The 25262-nt window shown below is 46.0% G+C and overlaps 1 protein-coding gene across 1 annotated transcript in view; it reads left to right on the forward strand.

Annotated features, from left to right (window-relative positions):
- LOC311231827 (nucleosome-remodeling factor subunit BPTF-like) overlaps positions 1-25262 on the forward strand; it is a gene marked incomplete at its 5' end in the record, with an annotated part of 142956 nt that overhangs the window by 45192 nt on the left and 72502 nt on the right. Inside the window, 6 exons of the mRNA XM_084318449.1 lie at positions 777-934; positions 3160-3342; positions 9451-9632; positions 15689-15820; positions 23533-23662; positions 24888-25023. Of these exons, the coding sequence (XP_084174575.1) occupies positions 777-934; positions 3160-3342; positions 9451-9632; positions 15689-15820; positions 23533-23662; positions 24888-25023 (921 nt within the window). The remainder of the gene's footprint in view (positions 1-776; positions 935-3159; positions 3343-9450; positions 9633-15688; positions 15821-23532; positions 23663-24887; positions 25024-25262) is intronic.

The following is a 25262-nucleotide window of genomic DNA, read 5'->3' on the forward strand; positions in this document are numbered from 1 at the left end:
GCGCCAACAACGACATTTCTCGTTGTTGGCACTAGGGCTGCAACTAATGACTATTTTGGTAGTCTACTAATCTGTCGATTATTTTTTTCATTAGTCGACTAATCGAAAAACAATCATATAAAAATAAAAAAATAAAAAATTTATTTTTTTAGCACTACCTATCTTTGTGAAAGTGGCTTCTCAGCTCTGGTCCAGCTGAAGACAGAGCAGAGGAACAGATTGGACATTGAGCATGACCTAAGAGTTGCTTTGAGACTCTTGTCAGGACCAAACAACATCCCCAGTTATCCCATTAGTTCCCCCAAACTTACTGTCGGTCTGTTATGTTAAGCTAAGAAGTCTTCAGCTGGCTGGACCAGAGCTGAGAAGCCACTTTCACAAAGATAGGCACAGTGCAAAAAAAAATTATAATAATTTTTTTTTATGACTAATCGACGCAACAATTCCTCGTCGACGATTTTTTTATAATCGACTAATCCTTGCAGCCCTAGTTGGCACCCAATGTGTTAATACCCTGCCTGACAGTCATGTTGAAAAGCAATTTGGTGAATTTGTTCCTACTTTGATGATGATCTTATGATGTATGATTTTCATCATTAGTATTGATAGAAAAGCTCCTGGTCACTTAACCCTTTCACTGCCGCACTACCAAATGGTTAACCCTTTCACTGCGACAACACAGAAGGGTTGACCCTTTCACTGCCACACGACAAAGGGTTAAGCCAGTGCCACAGGGCTGTTCTCCCTCTCACTCCCTGTAACGCTGTGTTCTCCAGGGGACGGTAAGGACCAGGGGCCCGGGGGCAAGAGGTCTGCAGCCACCCGCATGGTGACGCGGCTCCGGAACCCGGAGAGCAAGCTGAGCCAGAAGAAGAACCAGGAGGTGGCCGCGGCCGTGCACGAGGCCAACAAGGGCTTCAAGGAGGGGAAGGAGGTGAGGAGGCTCGTTCAGGAGGGCTGCCATGTGGGCACAGTAGGACATCGCCATAGTTTCCTCGTTTGTGACAGTATGACGATATTTGAAGGTGTTTGGTTTTTCATTTATTTTATCCCCAAATCTTTATAACACCGCTGCGACTTTTAGATGACCGTAAGTAAAGACGGATGATGATGATGATACCTTAACACTTCCAGTGCCGGAAACGTAGATCTACATTTCTGTCACGGTATTTCTTTTATTATCTATTGCCATTCATAATTCAGCGGGGCACCTTGTGCATGTGCATTTGTCTGAGCTGGCAGACGGTATTATACCGCCCTCTAACGCGTTTGGCCATTATTGCACCCTGTTAGAAACGTTTATTTTCCCTACCGAGCTGCGGCGTGGGGGCGGGTCTTAAACACTCCGGCAAAACATACGCTTGTAGGGGTGGTTTGGACTACTGACCCCGCCCGCCCGCTGAAGTGCAATGTCCTACAACGTCGGAGGCACGATCGCTGTGGATAACTGGAATGGCGATGAGATTATTGGATTCTTTTTTTTGCATTACTTCAGAGACTAGGTAAGGACACCATATGAAAGCTTGCGTTGATCTGATATTTATTTCTACTGCGATTGAAGCTATCTGTGTTATAGCGGTTTTGCTGTATGCCGTTGGGTTGCGGGGGGGGGGGGGGGGGGGGGGCGCGCCGATCTAAACCACATTGCATGCTTGCACGAGGAAGGATAATAGTGATGATCTAGCGTTGATTTCAGGAAGATCCGATAATCAGGCGAAAAATGACAACGTGTTTATTGAATTACACAAAAACGCTGTTTTCGTGTCTTTTCCCTGGAATTGCTCAGAAGCGGCCGGACTATGTTCATATTTAAAACGGTATAAAACGGAAATGTACGGATGAAAAAAGAATCTGTTTTTTGCACGTTGACCAGAAGCAGCTCAATGAGACTCGATGGCGTTATTATACCCATAGCTATACTATAAAATATAGGTTTAAGTCTACAAAGTACAACTACATTTACATGGGGTTAATGGACGGCACGGAAGTGGTCACTTCCCGGAAGGGGCGTGGCACTCAATGTGTTAATATCCCAGCCCTAATGTCTTACAAGGTTAAGGTCAACTTCTTTTTCTTTTCTTTTTTATCAATTTTCTTATTAATTACATGAAACAATACACAGAACTTCACAGGAAAATACCAAAAACAATAATAATACAGAAATAACAATTTATAAATTATAAAGACAAAAAGAAAAGAAAATAGAGTTCAACCTTTTTAAATTTCAAAATTTCAAAATGTCAAGGTTTCAAGGGGGGCTATCTAATAAATGACCAAATAGTGAAGAAATAGCTAAATAGCTGCCCCCCAATAAAATCCCCAGTTAAATTCAAGACATAACAAAAGACAAGACAGACAAGACATTTCCTCCTCCCCCTCCCATGAGACCGCCGGACTCCCCCGAACAAGCACCCCAACCCCGCTCAGCCGCACACGGCGGTCCTGACCTCAGCTGCTGCGAACCACAGGTCAATCCCAGCCTGCCCTACCCCAATCACCCGCGCCGTGGATATCTCAAGATAAATCACATCCAACAGTGTTAGGGACCAGTTAAGGTCAACTTTATTTATACTGTATAGCACATTTAAAACCAACCGAAGTTGCACCAAAGTGCTTTACAATATAAAAAAACAGAGAAATACTAAAAAAAATACAAAATACAGTATACACAAAGTTACAATACATTAACCCTTTCACTGCCACACGACAGAAGGTTAACCCTTTACTATCACACAACCGACGGCGATGCTCCATCATTAGCTCCGCATCCGTGTGGTGAGCGCTCGGGGTGACATCACTTCCTGTCCCTGTTCCCTCCCTCAGGGTGACATCAATCAATCAATCAATGAATGTTGGTGGTGGTCGGAGGGGCCGTAGGCGATGATTATTCGCCACGCTTCCGTGAGTCTGCCTCAGGTTGTAGCTTACCACCACCGGTATGACTGTGTATGAACGAATAATGGACTCTGTGAAGCGCTCTGGGTGTCATGAAAAGCGCTATATAAATCCAATCCATTATTATTATTATTATTATTATTATTATTATTATCACTTCCTGTCTCTGTTCCCTCCCCAGGTTCAGGCTGACATCACTTCCTGTCTCTGTTCCCTCCCCAGGTTCAGGCTGACATCACTTCCTGTCTCTGTGCCCCTCCCCAGGTGCTGGTGGTGAGCGCCCAGGGGGACATCACGCGGGTCAGCATCACGCGCAGCTGCAAGGAGGTGGTGATGAAGGGCACGCTCAGTAACTTCTTCAAGCTGGGCCAGGAGGGCAAGTACCGCGTCTACCACAACCAGTACAGCAGCAACACCCTGGCACTCAACAAGCACCAGCACCGAGAGGCAAGCACACACACACACACCCACACGCACACGCACACACACACACACCTACACGCACACACACACACACACACACACACACACACACACACACACACAGTACCGCGTCTACCACACACAGTACAGCAGCAACACCCTGGCGCTCAACAAGCACCAGCACCGAGAGGCAAGTCTGTTCATACGCCTTGATTTGGGCACAGAGACCATCGATTAATTGGCTCTGAGGGGAAGTTGTGTCGATAACATGACACGATAATAGGGATATAATAATAACTTTATTTGTATAGCACTTTTCATACAGAGGTTGCAGTTCAAAGTGCTTCACAACAGTAAAAAATACAGGCATAAAAAAGATAGACAGGTAGCAAGGTATGGCAAATCACAGTGTTTCACATTAGGATCTAGCATCCCAATAGGCTCTCCGCTTACAGTTTTCAGTAACACAAATAATAAAAAAAATAATAATAAAAATAAAATTGTTTAAAATGATTCAGTTTAAAAATAGTCTAAAAATTATAAAATAGAACAGACATAAAAAATACAGGCATGAGCGAGCGTAGCAAGGTATGGTAAATCAGTGTTTCACATTAGGATCTAGCATCCTAATAGGCTCAGTAATTTTCAGTAATACAAATAATCAGTGTTTCACATTTGGATCTAGCAATAATAAAAATTGTTTAAAATGATTCAGTTTAAAAATAGTCATCAGTAAGAAGTAAAAAGTGCAATAACCGACACATGAATTTGATAGGCAGGGTATGGTAAATCACAGTGTTTCACATTAGGATCGATATTGGCTTTTCTTTACCGATATACCGATATTGTCCAACTCTTAATTTCCGATATCAACCGATACCGATATATGCAGGGTCTCCCCCAAAAAACGGAATAATTTCAGGTAATTAACATTACATATCTCTTGTCGTGGAATTAACACAACATTATGCATTTGTTCTTACTTGCCTGCCTGGGTAAATAAAGGTTAAATAAATATATATATATATTTTTTTTATAAACCAATACCGATCATTTCCGATATCACATTTGAATGCCAATATCGGCAACAAGCACCAAGAGGCAAGCGGGGTCCGTTGTTGTTGTTGTCTGTTCATACACCTTTAACCCTTTCACTGCCACACGACAGCCGGTTAACCCTTTCACTGTGACAATACAGAAGGTTAGCCCTTTACTATCACACAACCGACGGAGATGCTCCATCATTAGCATCGCCATCGGTTGTGTGATAGTAAAGGGTTAACCTTCTGTTATAGATGACACTGAGAGACACCCAGGAGAATGTTCTGAGTATATGATGTTATAGATGAGACTGAGAGACACCCAGGAGAATGTTCTGAGTATATGATGTTATAGATGACACTGAGAGACACCCAGGAGAATGTTCTGAGTATATGATGGTATAGATGACACTGAGAGACACCCAGGAGAATGTTCTGAGTATATGATGGTATAGATGACACTGAGAGACACCCAGGAGAATGTTCTGAGTATATGATGTTATAGATTACACTGAGAGACACCCAGGAGAATGTTCTGAGTATATGATGTTATAGATCAGGGGTTCCCAAACTTTTCAGGCCGGGACCCAGAAAATAAGGCGTCAGAGAGCCGCGGCCCAATGCACATCGTCAGGCTTTTTTTTTTTTTTTTTTTTGCCAGGCAACCGATTTTTTAAGCCAAATATCACTTCAATCCTATTAAGTTAGTTCAAGTTAGTTATTCATTTATATGTGCTATTTATGAGAGGGCTAACTTGTTGCAAAATAATAATGATAATAATAATAGCCTCATTAAAACCCTTAGGAGTCAACGGGGCTTATTGCTCCCGTGGGCGGAGAACAAAATAATTAGAATCTCTCACAAATGCTCAGGAAGTCCCGTTTTTCAAAAATCTGTAAAAATAGAACAAAGACAATTTCGAGTGCATATAGTGTAATCTATATGTATCCTTACTTGCTAAACATAATACGACTTTAAATATGTTTAATTCTTGCTAAATTGTATAGTTCTAAATATCCCTGTATTCCCCGAAACTACAACGCGTCACGTACATGCACGCGCGCACACACAAACAGCGCATAGGTGTTAATCACTGAGTGATCTAATATGCATATTCTTCAGCGCGAGAGGGGGGGGGGGTTGTGTTTCTCACTGTCTGTCGTTGATAAAATCATTCAAGCGCGCATCACGGTGATGACAGCTCTCTAGTCTAGAGTAGAGAGGTGGCCTGTTACTGTTCCGCAACTTTTTCATTCGGCGCTTCAGCTCACCTGGCAGAGCAGCGGTCCTGCGGTCCGTTGTTGACGAGTTCGAATCCCATCAAATTTATTTTTTTAACGTGAATTTTTTTTTTAACGTGTATTCTTTCGCCGGTTAAGGTTAGGCATGGTTAAGGTTAAGGTTCTAGAATGTTCGATTATGATATCATACTGTGACATACTCCTCCTGTAGTGTGAAAAAACATGCATTCTCATAAATATTACGATCAAATCTATTTTGTACTTGATGATACATTTGAAATTGGTTTGGTTATGATCATGTTATTAGTGTGTGTGTGTGTGTGTGTGTGTGTGTGTGTGTGTAAAAAACTAATTAATAATATAATTATTATAAATGTCTCTCTCTGTATATATCTCTGTATCTCTTTCTTTCTCTCTCTCTCTCTCTCTCTCTCTCTCTCTCTCTCTCTCTCTCTCTCTCTCTCTCTCTCTCTCTCTCTCTCTCTCTATTACTATACTATTATATATCTATATATATATATATCTAAATGTCTAAACCTCTGTCTATCTAGTGTGTGTATACACCAGTATCACTGACTACCACGGCAAGCCTATAGAAAATGATTATATTTAATAATACAGTTTTTCTCAATTGCTTTGGTGCATTTCTCTGATCAGAATTAAAGTTCTCATAACTGTTAGTGCATTTCTCAAAACAATTAGTACAAACTGCAAAACCTAGGTGATAACCTGCAGAAGCGTGTCACTTGCTCAAAATGGATAATTCATTCCTCAAAAGCAAGTATTCATGTCAATGAAAGTGTCACTGTCATCAAAATGAAAAGTCCTGACACCATTGTTTATGAACAAGATAGTCAAATGGCTTTGCCATGTTTTCGTTATGACAGTTCACTCTGTAAGTGTTTTCCAATGTAAAAAAAGTCAGATCTTGGTGACACTTTCTGAAAATGCTCAAGACAGCACTATACACTATTTGCACGGCCATTTGAAATCTACAGTTACACATTGCTGTATTTAGTGAGGTAAATGAGTACAAGACACGTATGTTTCACATTTTTACTGCATATGCTCTTTGCCATTTTAATTTGTTCACAGCATTGTGCAAAAGAAAAATACAAACTAATTTACAACAAACATAAGAAACACCCTTTGGCCGTTGGGTAGAGCTGTGCACAACTGTAAACAATATTGCACATATTGGAACTGAATTGGAACATACAACATACACAGTACTGTAAATCATTCATTCACATCCAGACGTTCCTGTCTGTTTGGCTATTGGATTCAGGAATGGGGAGTAGGGAGGGAGATATTCCACCAGCATCCTTTCATGTGCTGCAAACCACTGTGTGACCAGAATTGCGTGGTGAAAACGCACATTATCCCATACAACAACGTACTTGGTCAGATGGTCGCCATTTAGACCCCTCTCATTCTCAGGGATTATGTCCCTGTAAAGAGTCTAAAAAAGTCAGCAGATGTTGTGTGTTGTATGCACCAATGCGGGGCATATGGGTGAGGATGCCGTTTTCTGAGATGGCTGCACACATTGTAATATTCCCTCCTCGTTGGCCTGGGACATCAGTGGTTGCTCTCTGTCCAATGCGATTCCTTCCACGCCTTCTACCTTTTGCCAGATTGAAACCTGCCTCATCAACATGAATGTGTGCAGCGATTCCCTGGCATCCAGCTCCATTCAGGGAAAAAATTATAAAGAAATGTATAAAATTGGCTTGACAGATTTTGACAACTAGTTCAACATATTTGTATGTAATGACTCAAGCAATGAAATGAGGACTATTAGTTTTATAGGGAATGACTATTCAGCAGTCATAAGTATAGTTCATTTTGACTGACATGACCTAAGCAAATGATAATGTTATAAAACAGCAGAGAATTGTATGAAAGCAATTGATGCATGTCCAAAAGCATTTGCAATTTGTTCGGAGGAATGAGAAACTGCTACTATGATGTGCACAAATTACAAAATGTTGTGGAGGTTGAACTAACAGTTATGAGAACTTTAATTCTGATCAGAGAAATGCACCAAAGCAATTGAGAAAAACTGTAATAATAATAATTATTATTATAAATGTCTCTCTCTCTGTATCTTTCTTTCTCTTTCTTTCTTTCTTTCTTTCTTTCTTTCTTTCTTTCTTTCTTTCTTTCTTTCTTTCTTTCTTTCTTTCTTTCTTTCTTTCTTTCTTTCTTTCTTTCTTTCTTTCTTTCTTTCTTTCTTTCTTTCTTTCTTTCTTTCTCTCTTTCTTTCTCTCTTTCTATTATATTACTATTATATATATATCTAAATATCTAAACCTCTGTCTATCTAGTGTGTGTATATGCATGGCATCAAATCAAAGTGTGTGTTGCCTGTATTGATCAGTCACACTATACCCCCATTCAACTGTAATTGTTCCCTGCTGGGCCTTTGTTTCATGGTGTGAATTAGTCATTGAAATTAACATTGACATCACATTGAATTCTGGGAAGGAGTGTAGTTCCCTTATCATTAGCTGAATTCACTGAATTCTCTTCAGAGGCTCCTGCTGCAAATTGGTAATGACTGTACCAGAATGTTTGATAGGACATTGATTGAAAACTATCGTCTCAAATTTGACAATTGATGGCTTATTTTGAAGGTATGAATCTGTAATTTTATATTATGTAACAAAAAAAAGGGGGAAATTCTCAGGAGGAGGAGCCATTTAGGTTAGACTCCTAAGGGTTTTACTATTGTTGCTTCGGTTGTTTTCAGCGTTTTATGTGCATAATCTGTTATTTAGTTTGAAATGTTCGTTGAAATAAGTAGATTTTTCGTTTTATAAAACCATATAGTCACATTTTAGAATACAATAGAATATAATTTTAGAATACAACTAGAAACACTGTCCTGGCCTGCTTCTAAGTTCAGTGGCATGACAAATTATTATTATTATTTTTTTTTTATATCATCTCGCGGCCCTCCCGTGGCTGCTCGCGGCCCACCTTTGGGTCACGACCCCGACTTTGGGAACCACTGTTATAGATGACACTGAGAGACACCCAGGAGAATGTTCTGAGTATATGATGTTATAGATTACACTGAGAGACACCCAGGAGAATGTTCTGAGTATATGATGGTATAGATGACACTGAGAGACACCCAGGAGAATGTTCTGAGTATATGATGGTATAGATGACACTGAGAGACACCTAGGAGAATGTTCTGGGTATATTCATACATTTTCTGTTTCAGAACTGAACACTACTGTAAAATGCAGCTCATTTGGGTATAAAAACTAAAACAAACATTCTGTTGGTCCACAAATTCAGTCTCCTGTTCTGTTCATTGTCAATGGAGCGGAGCCAGACTTTATATTTTATGATGAGTTCTCACAAGTTTGAGTTTGATTGTTACTTCTCTGGTTCTGGCATAGAGAGTAGCTCATGTTCACAAGGCCATGGAAATTGACATTACATTACATTTAGTCATTTAGCTGACGCTTTTATCCAAAGCGACTTACAAGTTCTGTACGACAAGTCATCAGGAAGAGCACAACTATATCAGCTGAGCAACAATGTTCATCAAAGTGTTGAGTGTAGGTTAGTATATTAGGACAAGTGCATGACAGTAAGCTTAGTTAGGGTTAGATTAGAATTTTTTATTTATTTTTTAAATTAATCCTGGAAATAACATCCTGGTATTCTTAATTTATTAATTTTATTGTTTTATTTGAAATACTTGTTAATTTGTCCTGACCCACTTACGAGTTTGTTTGTCTGTCTCGGAAAAACACCATGAACATTATAAAAAAAATAAAAAACATATATATTAAATTATAATAATGAATACAAATGTGATCTCCATCAGGACCACGACAAGCGACGGCACCTCTCCCACAAGTTCTGCATGACTCCGGCGGGAGACTTCAAGTGGAACGGGTCCATCCACGGTTCCAAGGTTCTGACCATCTCCACACTGAGGCTCACCATCATCCAGCTGGAGAACAACGTGCCGGCGCCCTTCATGCACCCTAACTGGGCCTCCCACAGGTAGAGAGAGAGGCCCTTCATGCACCCTAACTGGGCCTCCCACAGGTAGAGAGAGGGGCCCTTCATGCACCCTAACTGGGCCTCCCACAGGTAGAGAGGGGCCCTTCATGCACCCTAACTGGGCCTCCCACAGGTAGAGAGAGGGGCCCTTCATGCACCCTAACTGGGCCTCCCACAGGTAGAGAGAGGGGCCCTTCATGCACCCTAACTGGGCCTCCCACAGGTAGAGAGGGGCCCTTCATGCACCCTAACTGGGCCTCCCACAGGTAGAGAGAGGGGCCCTTCATGCACCCTAACTGGGCCTCCCACAGGTAGAGAGAGGGGCCCTTCATGCACCCTAACTGGGCCTCCCACAGGTAGAGAGAACAGGCCCTTCATGCACCCTAACTGGGCCTCCCACAGGTAGAGAGAGGGGCCCTTCATGCACCCTAACTGGGCCTCCCACAGGTAGAGAGAGGGGCCCTTCATGCACCCTAACTGGGCCTCCCACAGGTAGAGAGAGGGCCCTTCATGCACCCTAACTGGGCCTCCCACAGGTAGAGAGAGGGGCCCTTCATGCACCCTAACTGGGCCTCCCACAGGTAGAGAGAGAGGGGCCCTTCATGCACCCTAACTGGGCCTCCCACAGGTAGAGAGAGAGAGGCCCTTCATGCACCCTAACTGGGCCTCCCACAGGTAGAGAGAGAGAGGCCCTTCATGCACCCTAACTGGGCCTCCCACAGGTAGAGAGAGGCCCTTCATGCACCCTAACTGGGCCTCCCACAGGTAGAGAGAGAGAGGCCCTTCATGCACCCTAACTGGGCCTCCCACAGGTAGAGAGAGGGGCCCTTCATGCACCCTAACTGGGCCTCCCACAGGTAGAGAGAGGGGCCCTTCATGCACCCTAACTGGGCCTCCCACAGGTAGAGAGAGAGGCCCTTCATGCACCCTAACTGGGCCTCCCACAGGTAGAGAGAGAGAGGCCCTTCATGCACCCTAACTGGGCCTCCCACAGGTAGAGAGAGAGAGGCCCTTCATGCACCCTAACTGGGCCTCCCACAGGTAGAGAGAGGCCCTTCATGCACCCTAACTGGGCCTCCCACAGGTAGAGAGAGGCCCTTCATGCACCCTAACTGGGCCTCCCACAGGTAGAGAGGGGCCCTTCATGCACCCTAACTGGGCCTCCCACAGGTAGAGAGAGGGGCCCTTCATGCACCCTAACTGGGCCTCCCACAGGTAGAGAGAGGGGCCCTTCATGCACCCTAACTGGGCCTCCCACAGGTAGAGAGAGGGGCCCTTCATGCACCCTAACTGGGCCTCCCACAGGTAGAGAGAGGCCCTTCATGCACCCTAACTGGGCCTCCCACAGGTAGAGAGAGGGGCCCTTCATGCACCCTAACTGGGCCTCCCACAGGTAGAGAGAGGGGCCCTTCATGCACCCTAACTGGGCCTCCCACAGGTAGAGAGAGAGGCCCTTCATGCACCCTAACTGGGCCTCCCACAGGTAGAGAGAGAGGCCCTTCATGCACCCTAACTGGGCCTCCCACAGGTAGAGAGAGGGGCCCTTCATGCACCCTAACTGGGCCTCCCACAGGTAGAGAGAGAGAGAGGCCCTTCATGCACCCTAACTGGGCCTCCCACAGGTAGAGAGAGAGGCCCTTCATGCACCCTAACTGGGCCTCCCACAGGTAGAGAGAGAGAGAGGCCCTTCATGCACCCTAACTGGGCCTCCCACAGGTAGAGAGAGGGGCCCTTCATGCACCCTAACTGGGCCTCCCACAGGTAGAGAGAGAGGCCCTTCATGCACCCTAACTGGGCCTCCCACAGGTAGAGAGAGAGGCCCTTCATGCACCCTAACTGGGCCTCCCACAGGTAGAGAGAGGGGCCCTTCATGCACCCTAACTGGGCCTCCCACAGGTAGAGAGAGAGGCCCTTCATGCACCCTAACTGGGCCTCCCACAGGTAGAGAGAGGGGCCCTTCATGCACCCTAACTGGGCCTCCCACAGGTAGAGAGAGAGAGAGGCCCTTCATGCACCCTAACTGGGCCTCTCACAGGTAGAGAGAGAGGGGCCCTTCATGCACCCTAACTGGGCCTCCCACAGGTAGAGAGAGAGGGGCCCTTCATGCACCCTAACTGGGCCTCCCACAGGTAGAGAGAGAGGCCCTTCATGCACCCTAACTGGGCCTCCCACAGGTACAGAGAGAGGCCCTTCATGCACCCTAACTGGGCCTCCCACAGGTAGAGAGAGGGGCCCTTCATGCACCCTAACTGGGCCTCCCACAGGTAGAGAGAGAGGGGCCCTTCATGCACCCTAACTGGGCCTCCCACAGGTAGAGAGAGAGGCCCTTCATGCACCCTAACTGGGCCTCCCACAGGTAGAGAGAGAGGCCCTTCATGCACCCTAACTGGGCCTCCCACAGGTAGAGAGAGAGGCCCTTCATGCACCCTAACTGGGCCTCCCACAGGTAGAGAGAGGGGCCCTTCATGCACCCTAACTGGGCCTCCCACAGGTAGAGAGAGAGGCCCTTCATGCACCCTAACTGGGCCTCCCACAGGTAGAGAGAGAGGGGCCCTTCATGCACCCTAACTGGGCCTCCCACAGGTAGAGAGAGAGGCCCTTCATGCACCCTAACTGGGCCTCCCACAGGTAGAGAGAGGGGCCCTTCATGCACCCTAACTGGGCCTCCCACAGGTAGAGAGAGAGAGAGGCCCTTCATGCACCCTAACTGGGCCTCCCACAGGTAGAGAGAGAGGCCCTTCATGCACCCTAACTGGGCCTCCCACAGGTAGAGAGAGGGGCCCTTCATGCACCCTAACTGGGCCTCCCACAGGTAGAGAGAGGCCCTTCATGCACCCTAACTGGGCCTCCCACAGGTAGAGAGAGAGAGAGGCCCTTCATGCACCCTAACTGGGCCTCCCACAGGTAGAGAGAGGGCCCTTCATGCACCCTAACTGGGCCTCCCACAGGTAGAGAGAGAGAGAGGCCCTTCATGCACCCTAACTGGGCCTCCCACAGGTAGAGAGAGAGGCCCTTCATGCACCCTAACTGGGCCTCCCACAGGTAGAGAGAGAGAGAGGCCCTTCATGCACCCTAACTGGGCCTCCCACAGGTAGAGAGAGGGCCCTTCATGCACCCTAACTGGGCCTCCCACAGGTAGAGAGAGGGGCCCTTCATGCACCCTAACTGGGCCTCCCACAGGTAGAGAGAGAGAGAGGCCCTTCATGCACCCTAACTGGGCCTCCCACAGGTAGAGAGAGGGGCCCTTCATGCACCCTAACTGGGCCTCCCACAGGTAGAGAGAGAGGGGCCCTTCATGCACCCTAACTGGGCCTCCCACAGGTAGAGAGAGAGGCCCTTCATGCACCCTAACTGGGCCTCCCACAGGTAGAGAGAGAGAGGCCCTTCATGCACCCTAACTGGGCCTCCCACAGGTAGAGAGAGAGGCCCTTCATGCACCCTAACTGGGCCTCCCACAGGTAGAGAGAGAGAGGCCCTTCATGCACCCTAACTGGGCCTCCCACAGGTAGAGAGAGGGGCCCTTCATGCACCCTAACTGGGCCTCCCACAGGTAGAGAGAGAGGCCCTTCATGCACCCTAACTGGGCCTCCCACAGGTAGAGAGAGAGAGAGGCCCTTCATGCACCCTAACTGGGCCTCCCACAGGTAGAGAGAGAGGGGCCCTTCATGCACCCTAACTGGGCCTCCCACAGGTAGAGAGAGAGGCCCTTCATGCACCCTAACTGGGCCTCCCACAGGTAGAGAGAGAGAGAGGCCCTTCATGCACCCTAACTGGGCCTCCCACAGGTAGAGAGAGGGGCCCTTCATGCACCCTAACTGGGCCTCCCACAGGTAGAGAGAGGGGCCCTTCATGCACCCTAACTGGGCCTCCCACAGGTAGAGAGAGAGGCCCTTCATGCACCCTAACTGGGCCTCCCACAGGTAGAGAGAGGGGCCCTTCATGCACCCTAACTGGGCCTCCCACAGGTAGAGAGAGAGGGGCCCTTCATGCACCCTAACTGGGCCTCCCACAGGTAGAGAGAGGGGCCCTTCATGCACCCTAACTGGGCCTCCCACAGGTAGAGAGAGGGGCCCTTCATGCACCCTAACTGGGCCTCCCACAGGTAGAGAGAGAGGCCCTTCATGCACCCTAACTGGGCCTCCCACAGGTAGAGAGAGGGGCCCTTCATGCACCCTAACTGGGCCTCCCACAGGTAGAGAGAGAGAGAGGCCCTTCATGCACCCTAACTGGGCCTCCCACAGGTAGAGAGAGAGAGGCCCTTCATGCACCCTAACTGGGCCTCCCACAGGTAGAGAGAGGCCCTTCATGCACCCTAACTGGGCCTCCCACAGGTAGAGAGAGAGGGGCCCTTCATGCACCCTAACTGGGCCTCCCACAGGTAGAGAGAGAGGGGCCCTTCATGCACCCTAACTGGGCCTCCCACAGGTAGAGAGAGGGCCCTTCATGCACCCTAACTGGGCCTCCCACAGGTAGAGAGAGAGGCCCTTCATGCACCCTAACTGGGCCTCCCACAGGTAGAGAGAGAGGGGCCCTTCATGCACCCTAACTGGGCCTCCCACAGGTAGAGAGAGGCCCTTCATGCACCCTAACTGGGCCTCCCACAGGTAGAGAGAGAGGCCCTTCATGCACCCTAACTGGGCCTCCCACAGGTAGAGAGAGAGAGGCCCTTCATGCACCCTAACTGGGCCTCCCACAGGTAGAGAGAGGGGCCCTTCATGCACCCTAACTGGGCCTCCCACAGGTAGAGAGAGAGGCCCTTCATGCACCCTAACTGGGCCTCCCACAGGTAGAGAGAGGGCCCTTCATGCACCCTAACTGGGCCTCCCACAGGTAGAGAGAGGGGCCCTTCATGCACCCTAACTGGGCCTCCCACAGGTAGAGAGAGAGGGGCCCTTCATGCACCCTAACTGGGCCTCCCACAGGTAGAGAGAGGGGCCCTTCATGCACCCTAACTGGGCCTCCCACAGGTAGAGAGAGAGAGAGGCCCTTCATGCACCCTAACTGGGCCTCCCACAGGTAGAGAGAGAGGCCCTTCATGCACCCTAACTGGGCCTCCCACAGGTAGAGAGAGAGGGGCCCTTCATGCACCCTAACTGGGCCTCCCACAGGTAGAGAGAGGCCCTTCATGCACCCTAACTGGGCCTCCCACAGGTAGAGAGAGAGGCCCTTCATGCACCCTAACTGGGCCTCCCACAGGTAGAGAGAGAGGCCCTTCATGCACCCTAACTGGGCCTCCCACAGGTAGAGAGAGGGGCCCTTCATGCACCCTAACTGGGCCTCCCACAGGTAGAGAGAGGGGCCCTTCATGCACCCTAACTGGGCCTCCCACAGGTAGAGAGAGAGAGGCCCTTCATGCACCCTAACTGGGCCTCCCACAGGTAGAGAGAGGGGCCCTTCATGCACCCTAACTGGGCCTCCCACAGGTAGAGAGAGAGGGGCCCTTCATGCACCCTAACTGGGCCTCCCACAGGTAGAGAGAGAGGGGCCCTTCATGCACCCTAACTGGGCCTCCCACAGGTAGAGAGAGGGGCCCTTCATGCACCCTAACTGGGCCTCCCACAGGTAGAGAGAGAGAGGCCCTTCATGCACCCTAACTGGGCCTCCCACAGGTAGAGAGAGGGGCCCTTCATGCACCCTAACTGGGCCTCCCACAGGTAGAGAGAGAGGCCCTTCATGCACCCTAACTGGGCCTCCCACAGGTAGAGAGAGAGAGAGGCCCTTCATGCACCCTAACTGGGCCTCCCACAGGTAGAGAGAGAGGGGCCCTTCATGCACCCTAACTGGGCCTCCCACAGGTAGAGAGAGAGGCCCTTCATGCACCCTAACTGGGCCTCTCACAGGTAGAGAGAGAGGCCCTTCATGCACCCTAACTGGGCCTCCCACAGGTAGAGAGAGGGGCCCTTCATGCACCCTAACTGGGCCTCCATGCACCCTAACTGGGCGTCCCACAGGTAGAGAGGGGGGGGGGGGGTGCAGGGTGGAGATATGAGTAGGAACTAGGAGCCACCAGCAGGGTGAATATGCTGCTGACCTGCGATACATTGCGTGTTGTGTAGGACCAACTGGATCAAGGCGGTCCAGATGTGCAGTAAGGCCCGGGAGTTCGCCCTGGCTCTGGCCATCCTGGAGTGTGCCATCAAACCTGTCGCTCTGCTGCCCATGTGGAAGGACGCACTGGGACACACCAGGTATATATATATATATATATATATACACACACACACACACACACACACACACACACACACACACACACACACACACACACACACACACACACAGTTAGGGCTAGGACACATCCAGATAACGTTGCATCCAAACAGCCTGTTTGAAAATACTAGAATCCAACACAGTCTGGTGAAAACGCACCTCATGTTATGGATGGATCGTCACCGTTTGTCCTCTTCATAATAATCTCCAATAGTTTGCTCGTCTAGGCGATCGCCATTGCTGAACGTTGGTTGGCTCTAGTCTGGGGTGCTCTCAAGTCGGCGACAGATAATGTTACCTCCTCGGCCGGTTTGACTATAGTATGTCTATGATTTACCAGAAGTGCTGAGTCCAATGTAGTCTGGTGAAAACCCACGTTATCATCCATAAGTGTGATCGTTTTGTTCTCTTCATAATAATCTCAAAGTCGCAATCGCCATTGGTACCTCTCTACTCACTGCTGCTCCCTCTCTAGTGATCTCACCTGAGGCGTGGGGGGGGGGGGGGCCCACACTAAACTAGCCCAGTTCAAAAGGTAGGCGATACTGCCACCTATCGGGAATTCTAATTTACTCGAGCCCCTTTCACACCGGCAGGGCTCCAGTTCAAGCTCCGGCTCCGTTCTGAACCCTCTGAACCCTGGTGCTCTCTGGCGAACCAGCCCGCGTTTACACCTGTTTAAGCAGAACCAAGGTTCCAGCGTCTCCGTCAGCGGTACTCAGGCCGAGGTAAACACAACCATATGGACAGCGGCAGAATGTGCCGTATATATAAAACAGCTTCGGAGGTTTGGCATTGCACCATGCTGATTTCAAAATGAGATTTGATTCAAATGTATTGTCATTTAATTATTATTATTATTATTTAATTTTATTTTAATTTTGTTTATTAATTGCTTTTTTCCCGGTCCTTTTTTGAGGGCACTCACCAAGACACGCCCACCATCTCCTTATAAGGCGAATGAGGCGGGTGTAAAACAGCCGAGTTTCGCCATCTGATCCCTGTCTGATATATTCAACAGGAAGCGTTTTGCGATCTCAAAATGACACACACACACGTCTCACGACTTGCGACTCAGTGCATGTGTGTGTGTTCCTGTGGGTCGCTCCTAGCATGTGTGTGTGTGTTAATCTGATGACAAATAATGACTTATACTTGTACTTATACGTACTGTATAGTGCGAAATAAATCGGTCAAAAGTAGGCTTTGTCAATACTGAACGACTGGCTGCGCGCTTGTCAAGAACCAATCGCGGCGCGCAGTATACTGATATATATCCATATGCTCTCTCCTTTCAGAGAGAGATGTCATATCTCTCTGAAATGTCTGTGGCTAAAACTCTGTGTGCGCTCAGAACTTTGGGTGTGGAGCAGAGTTTTGATTGATTGAACATTTTATCAACAGATTGCAGAATGGGTACAGTACAGTACAGCTCAATACACACAATTGTTAAGGGGATGCAGACCAGAGAGAGACTTTCATCTTGTTTACATCAGGTCCTCTATTTTCAATTCATCATAACATATATGACATACATGACATACAGATAGACAGTACTGCTACATCTTCATCTATACAGAGAGGAGAGGAGAGGTTGTAAATATGCGTTATTTGCGTACGGCCTGGGCAGCCAGCATCTAACTGTTCTAACAGCAATATATAATCCATTTCAGAAGCAGAACGCACACAATAAGTTATAATAATAATAATTATTGAAATGTTCTGCATGGGTTTATAAAGTCGTATTTGGGGGTACTGTATTTGGGGGCAATTGACCAATGGTTTGCTTTCAACCCATGAACTCCTTCCTCTCTCACCTTTTTATATATATTTTTTTATTTTATCTACTAAAACTGTATTGTATTATATTGTTTGTTTTGTAAAGTGTCTTTGAGAATTAGGAAAAGCGCTATATAAATCTTATGTATTATTATTATGAATGGTAGGCTTTTTTAAATGTTTCTCATCTGGGTAAGAGTTTCTTATTCTGGGTAAGAGTTTCTTATTTCGGTAAGAGTGCTCTCGACCACTCTTTTTTTTATCCACTTTTTCTCCCATTTTCTATATTTTCTCTCATCCCAATTTCGTATCATCCAATTCAACCCTCCCCTGTCACGAACGCTGTTTCTTGCCTCCCACAAGCCGGCTGCAATGTGGACTAAGTCATACATAGCACAAGTCCCCTCCGGTACTTGAGGTAACAGCAGTCGCATCTTTTCACCTGCGCAGCTCGATCTCTCAGTGGCGAGGAGTAACGCGTGGGAGGCTCACGCTGCCCCCGACACTTCCTGATTCTACTGCGCAGGCGCACCAACCGACCTGTAGGAGTCGCTGTCCACAACGTCCGATCCCCACCCATCAGTTTCCCACCCCCTAATACGGCCAATGTGTATTAGTACGGACGACCAGCTAAACTGAAAGCAATGTGGAGCGCTGGGATCGAACAGGCGATCCCAGCGTCTCCGCATTCGTGGCGAGCGCCTTGCCCACTACGCCACGTAGCCGCCCACTCTCGACCACTCTTATAATTTGTTCTTGCCTGAGAAAAAAGCAACAATAAGAAAACTTTGCTGAATCCCAGGTAAGAACAAAGTAAGAGGAAATGCTAGTTAAGAACAAAATCTGTTCTTATATCGCTTCATGCATGAGGCCCAATGTTCATATTCTGTGTTATTGTGGGAGGTTTACTTACTAGCTTGGAGGGTCATGTTTTAATTTGACCACTAGATGGCGCCAAATGATCCAACATTGTCTTCAATTGTTATCTTATGGACATTATGTCCAATGTCCATCATCACCATCATCATCTCTGTACTTCTCATCATCGCCATAATCATTACCACCATCATCACCATCACCATCATCATTGTCACAATCATCATTATCACCATCAGTGCCGTCTGGGAGAAATGCGAGACCCAGTGCAAGATTTAAACGTGAGCGCCCCCCCCCCCCCCTAAAGGTTTAAAAAAAAAAAAAAAACGTATTAATACTTTTTTTTTATTATTAATTAATACAACACATTTTTTGTGTGTGCATACAGTCAACGTATTCTTAAATAATAGCGCTGCCCGAGGCTGGGCATACAGTCAACATATTCTTAAATAATAGCCCTGCCCGAGGCTTAGTGGCAATGCACCTGTACAGTCGTACACCTGGCAGTAACAGGGAAAATGCATAAAACACCCCTGGAACCTGATAAACAAGCTTAAAGCCAGGTTAATTTTTCAAGCACGAGAGAGAGAGGGAGAGAGAGAGGGGGGGAGAGAGAGAGAGAGGGAGGGAGAGAGGGAGATCCATGGCGGGAACAGAATAGATTGCATTAAAAACTCACCCTAACGCAGAATCAGGTCCAAGAGGAAGGAGACGACCGTGGAGATGACAAAGTTCACTAGTCCCATGATATTGTCCCCCCGTTGGGATGAACTTGGGAGTCTGTTCCTAGTTTATCTGCCACACGTTAGCACTCGATAACGTAGCTAGCTAGGTTAGCTAACGCTAGTTAGCTGTCCCTGCCTTTAGCTAAGCTACTAGCCGACATGGCTAGCCTGACTGAACCACACGTTAGCACTCGATAACATAGCTAAAGCTAACTAGCTAGCTAGGTTAGCTAACGCTAGTTAGCTGTCCCTGCCTTTAGCTAAGCTACTAGCCGACATGGCTAGCCTGACTGAACGTTCTAACACGCAACAACTTTCATCTTCAGTCCATCTGCCGAACGTCCTCTTCGTCTTGGCATAACCTAATCACTATACTTGGTATTGATAAGCTTATGGCACGCGGCGTTATTTCTTCTGCTCCGATGCTGCACATTTGGTTTTCAAAAGTAGGATGCTCTTGACCAAGACATCCACTCGCTCCCGTGGATAGCGCCGAATAGACCCCGTACCTGTAACCCCCTCCCCTCGTGGATAATACCGGTCTTCTTCACATCTCTCTACCGACTACCAGACTGACGCCAACCAGCTCCCCCTAGTGTTAGTCCTCCCACGATGCTTTGCACAAAAGTAAACGGGTCATTGAATGAAACCAATAGTATATCTGCAGAGCCGCAGAGCCCGGAACACTATTCTACAAACGTGTCTAATGTGAAATATATAAGCATGTAAGCAAAACTAGATTTTAGGTCTGTGATGGAAAGTGATTGTTAACATTCTATTTATTTTTATAAAAAAAAAGAAATAATAATAAAAAAAAAAAATTAAATCTTCTCGCGACGCCCTGTGCGACCGCACTGCTCGCACACCCCTAGCGGTGGCCCTGATCACCATCATATACCCATCACCATTATCATCATCATCATCATCATCACCATCACCATCATCACCACAAACATCATCATCATCCCCACCTGTGAGAGTATATGAGCTGCGACATTTCAGATGGAGAATAGCTGCAGTGAGATGTTTGTTTTGGGACTCTAGGCTTGCTGTGGTGGTAGTTAGGCTGTCTCCCTGTTTGCGGAGCTCACTGTTGTCCTTCTGTACGTCCATGATGAGTTTGTTGTTGAATTCCATCGCTATTTTCACTGCCTGGAAAAGTGCAGATATCTTCACTTCCAGATTATTGAGTTTGCTGAGTGTTCTTTCGATGCTGGCCAGCCTCTCACTATCCCTGATAGCTAGTTTGGTGGTTTGAGAAGATGCCAGGGTCTTGCTGATTTTAGAGGGTTGAGCGTCTTCCTCACTCTCTGTGGAAAATGCATCCCCTCTTACTCTCTTGTTGTCATCTGACATTGTCAGAAAGGCGTTGTCAATAAACCTCTCTATTCTTACTATTTTATCCAGTTTTCCTCTTTTGTTCTCTCAGTAGATTATAGTTGGGAGCAGCAGGCTAGCTAGCAAGCATCTCACTCCATTTTGTGTGTCACTTCCTGGTTCTCTGTCACTTCCTGGTTCTTCTCTGTCCAAAATGTATTGTCATTTAATACAGCACAAGTACAATACACCATCCAACCAGAGTGGATAAATGAATTAACGTTAAATAAATAAAAAAAACATGTGTAAACGAGATATTTTAACCTGGGACCATAGGATCCACAGGCAGCCGCACTAATCAGTTGAGCTAAACAGTTAACTGTGACTGACTAATCCAGCGGTTCTCAACAGGGGTGCCGCAGAGAGCTGCCAGGGGGGCCTTGAGATTAAAAAATAAATAAATAAATAAATAAATACATTTATTCTTTTTTGATTACAGAAAAGTATCACTAAAGTGCTATCTGTTGCAGCTGCACTGTTTTCCATGAAAATACTATATTTGGATAAGTTTGACCATTTCTCAAAATCTGAAAATCATTATTTAATAAAACACAGAAAAGGATCACCAAGTTACTCTGGATAAAAAAAAACTTTACAGACAACATTGAGACAAAGCTTCCTGACACATCTCCATCCAAACTCTTGGAAGAAGAACTCATTGAAATCTCATCTGATACCACCTGGAGAGCTAGTTTCAGAGTGTGGTGCTGAGTACCAAGTATCTCATGATGCAGCAGTTAAGGTGTTGATACCATTCAGCACCACATATCTGTGTGAAGCTGGCTTTTCATCCATGACAGCTCTGAAAACAAAATATAGGGCCAAGTCTTGAGGATGACATGCGTGTTGCCTTGTCAAAGATCTCCCCGCGTATTGACCGTATTATTAGCCAGCAGCAGCAGACCTCGCATTGAGCTAGAAATGTCCACTGAGTGAACCAGTGCTTATTTTTTGTATTTATTTATATTTTTTGAGAAATGGTAACTTGGTGATCCTTTTCTGTATTTAAAAAAAAATACATGATTTTCTGTTTTTGAGAAATGGTCAAACTTATCCAAATATGCTATTTTTATGGAGAACAGTGCAGCTGCAACAGATAGCACTTTAGTGATAATTTTCTGTAATTTTATTTAAAGAAATATGCTAATTGATTTACTACTACAAGCAGTGTAATGTCAACAGTACTAAGGCATTTAGACCTGAAACACCTGTTAATAATGCATTATATAGGCATATACACACAAATGTGTTTCCCGGTTTCTTAAATAAACATTATTTTGAAAGCAAGCACTTCTGTCATCATTGTAGCAAAAAAGACCGTACCGGAAAAGTCTTTATCGTATGTAGGGGTGCCCTGGAATATTTTATTGAGCACAGGGGTGCCTTGGCAGCAGAAAGGTTGAGAACCCCTGGACTAATCCACAGTTTACACTTGTCAAGAGCCGATTGCGCTTGTCGTCCAGTATTGGCATTAATAAATCAGATGTCATGCTATTATGTCATGTTCAGTAGGACTTACTACTATGATACCCATTAAAACAAGTAATTAGAATAATAGAAGCCTACTTTGCTGGAACGATTCCTTTCAATCGTATACAGTGTGTGTGTGTGTGCGCTTGCGCGCTGACTCGCTAAGCCATTCCCTATGCATATTCATTTCTGGAGCATTTCTTTATCCACTCTGGTTGGATGGTGTATTGTACTTGTGCTGTATCATAACAATACATTTGAATCTAATCTCGTTTTGAGATCAGTCGCAAATCGCTTCCTGTTGAATGGATCGTTTGAGTGCAATGCCGACCCTCTACTTTCCCCCGTTTACGCTTGTCTTCACAGCCCACTGATGATGTCACGGTTCTCAAGGAAAAAAATTATTCGGTTCCAGTTAAGCACCGATTTTTCACGTTCCGAACCAATTATTCCCGGTGTAAACGGAACGAATAATAATAATCAAAAAAAGGAAAAACGAAGAAAGAAAACGAGAGATCTCGTTTTTTGGCACTCAACGGTTGGCTTTGAATAAAGAGAAATCTTGTTTTTGGCGCTCAATGAGTTAAGGTACCGGGCCGATATTTATTTCATGTCACAAAAAACTCACAATTAACTTTTTAGAAATAATTTAAAAATATTTAAAAAATTTTTTTTACTAGAATTCACTCGGGTGTATTATTGATACTCTCATTGATACTATGTTTGTTTCTGACTCAAAGTGTGTGTGTGGGGGGGGGGGGGGGGGGTGAGTCATTAGCCCTTGTGTGAATGTAACAAGTTCCTAACGGTTTCTTTCCCCTATTATGTCATGCACACTTTATTCATTGTTTTAAATTATTATTTTCTTTTAAGTTATTTTGTGCATCACTCTGTTTTGAATTTGATGCAAATTTGCAATGCATGAGGGTCATCCTATTGTGTTAAATGGCTGCATAAAGCAAGCATTTGTTGACTCATGTTGATAAGAGTATTAAAACTTGGAACTTGAAAAAGATCTGTTTAAGGTAGATAAAATAAAAAAAAAAATGCGATTAATTTGCGATTAATCGTGAGTTAACTATGGACAATCATGCGATTAATCAGATTAAATATTTGTATTGATTGAGAGCACTAATATTTATATTTCAAATAGCATGGATGGCAAAATTCAGTACTGTATCTACAGAAACCCCTGTCAATCTTCTGCCCTTTGTTCATTTGCTTAGATTTTTAGTACACCTGATCTCAAGAAGGTGCTGAATGAGCTTTTGGTCAATGTTAGCATGGTGTTATTCACCGTCAAAGATGGAATTAAAAAAAGATGTATTCCTTTTGGTTCATTACAATTTAATCAAGCATAGTAACAGAATAGTGTTTAAATTATTCCACTATACAAAGTTACACTGCACGACGTCCATGTGTTTAAACGGTTACACTGCACGCCCATTATTCCAATGTTCCAGGTTACACCGCATGACGTCCATAGAGCGGGAGGAGAAGGAGAAGGTGAAGAAGAGGGAGAAGAAACTGGAGGACGAGGAGACCATGCAGCAGGCCACCTGGGTCAAATACACCTTCCCCATCAAGCACCAGGTAGGACACACACACACACACACACACACACACGCACACGCACGCACGCACACACACAGCAGGCCACCTGGGTCAAACACACAATCTCTATCTTCCTCTGACCTCTGACCTCACCTTGTGCTTTCTCCAGGGTCTTTCGCTGACCTAGAAAATAAAAACCTGTGTCACCATCGTCGTTTTTGTGGGTATTGTCCAGTTGTTGCTGTATGTTTTTATCTGCCCAAAATTCAAGCAAGCATGAAAGCATTACAGGGTTTGCTTGCACACCAGGCCCCCCTCCGTGCCGTCTGGGACACTGGCGCGCACCCGAGACCACCTATTCCAGCGGTCCCGTCTTGGAGCGAATCAGCGTCCCCGGTGACGGGGGGGGGGGGGCGGGGGGCGTTCTCATCACACTTATTTTGGTGCGATGGTGCTCTGATTCGACCCCGGATGGCTACGGAACGTAGACCAATCTCAGTCACTCTCTTTGTCTGGGACCAAATTCGGTCACGCCCCATTTTGCGCGACATCCAGGCTTTTTTTTACTGTCAGCGTTTGGGAATTTCATGTCGACAGGTAGATGAAGTGAAATTATACTTATTTTAGAATATATATATCAAATTTCATGAGTATTCATCTATATTTAGTCAGCTAAAGACTATTAGATATGAACCTATGTACCAGTAAAAAGTGGGAATCTCTAGAATGTGTTTTGGGCGTCAGTAGATGGCAGCATTGGTTTAAAATTAAAAGGTGAAAATGTTATGACTACAAAATTAATACAATTCCCAAGACCTTTAGCACCTAGTTCACAGGTCACTGGTCAGCACCAGATTAGGAAAACGCGATCTGAACAGCGTTAAACTATTAATGGGACCTGAGTACAGTGACCGAGAACCTAATTATCTTAACAAAAGTGCATCATTAGCATTATGTTTGTTGTCTAAAGGGGGAACATAATGGTACAATTTAAGATTTTAATGTTATCCGCATATAAAGGACAAATAAAACATCGTTAATTTGTAAGAAACCTCAATGAAAACGGCGCAGGGTAAGTAATATTCGCTATTGTTATGAAAATGTGGACGCATTTGGTCACTGTGACGTTGGTGAGAGCTCCCCCAGAGAGTTGTGTTGTGTGAACAGCACAGTGAGCTGACCGTTTGTAAAGTTGTGTAGCGTGTAGGTCTCTCTCTCCTTCATCCCTCTCTCTCTCTCTCTCTCTCTCTCTCTCTGTGTGAAGGTGTGGAAGCAGAAAGGGGAGGAGTATCGTGTGACGGGGTACGGGGGCTGGAGTTGGGTCAGTAAGACCCACGTGTACCGGTTTGCCACCAAGCTGCCTGGCAACACCAACGCCAACTACCGGAAGGAGCTGGAAGGTTAGTGTCGGCGCCTGAAGAGTGTCTTATTCCAAACTCTAAAGTCTAAAATGTCCTGCGTCCATAATGTTCTGTTTGATACAAGTCTCCCATTTAAAGCTGCAATATTTTTAGTGTTATCACTGGAACACTGTTGGAAACTAGAAATGATCTGATTGGCTATGGTGTTCCTACCCTCCCACAACATTAATCATACCTAGAAACATACACCAAGTGCTGTGTCGGTTCACTTTGTTTTG

The sequence above is a fragment of the Notolepis coatsorum genome, assembly GCF_963971535.1.
Source record: "Notolepis coatsorum genome assembly, chromosome: 7".
NCBI classification, from domain to species: Eukaryota; Metazoa; Chordata; class Actinopteri; order Aulopiformes; family Paralepididae; genus Notolepis; species Notolepis coatsorum.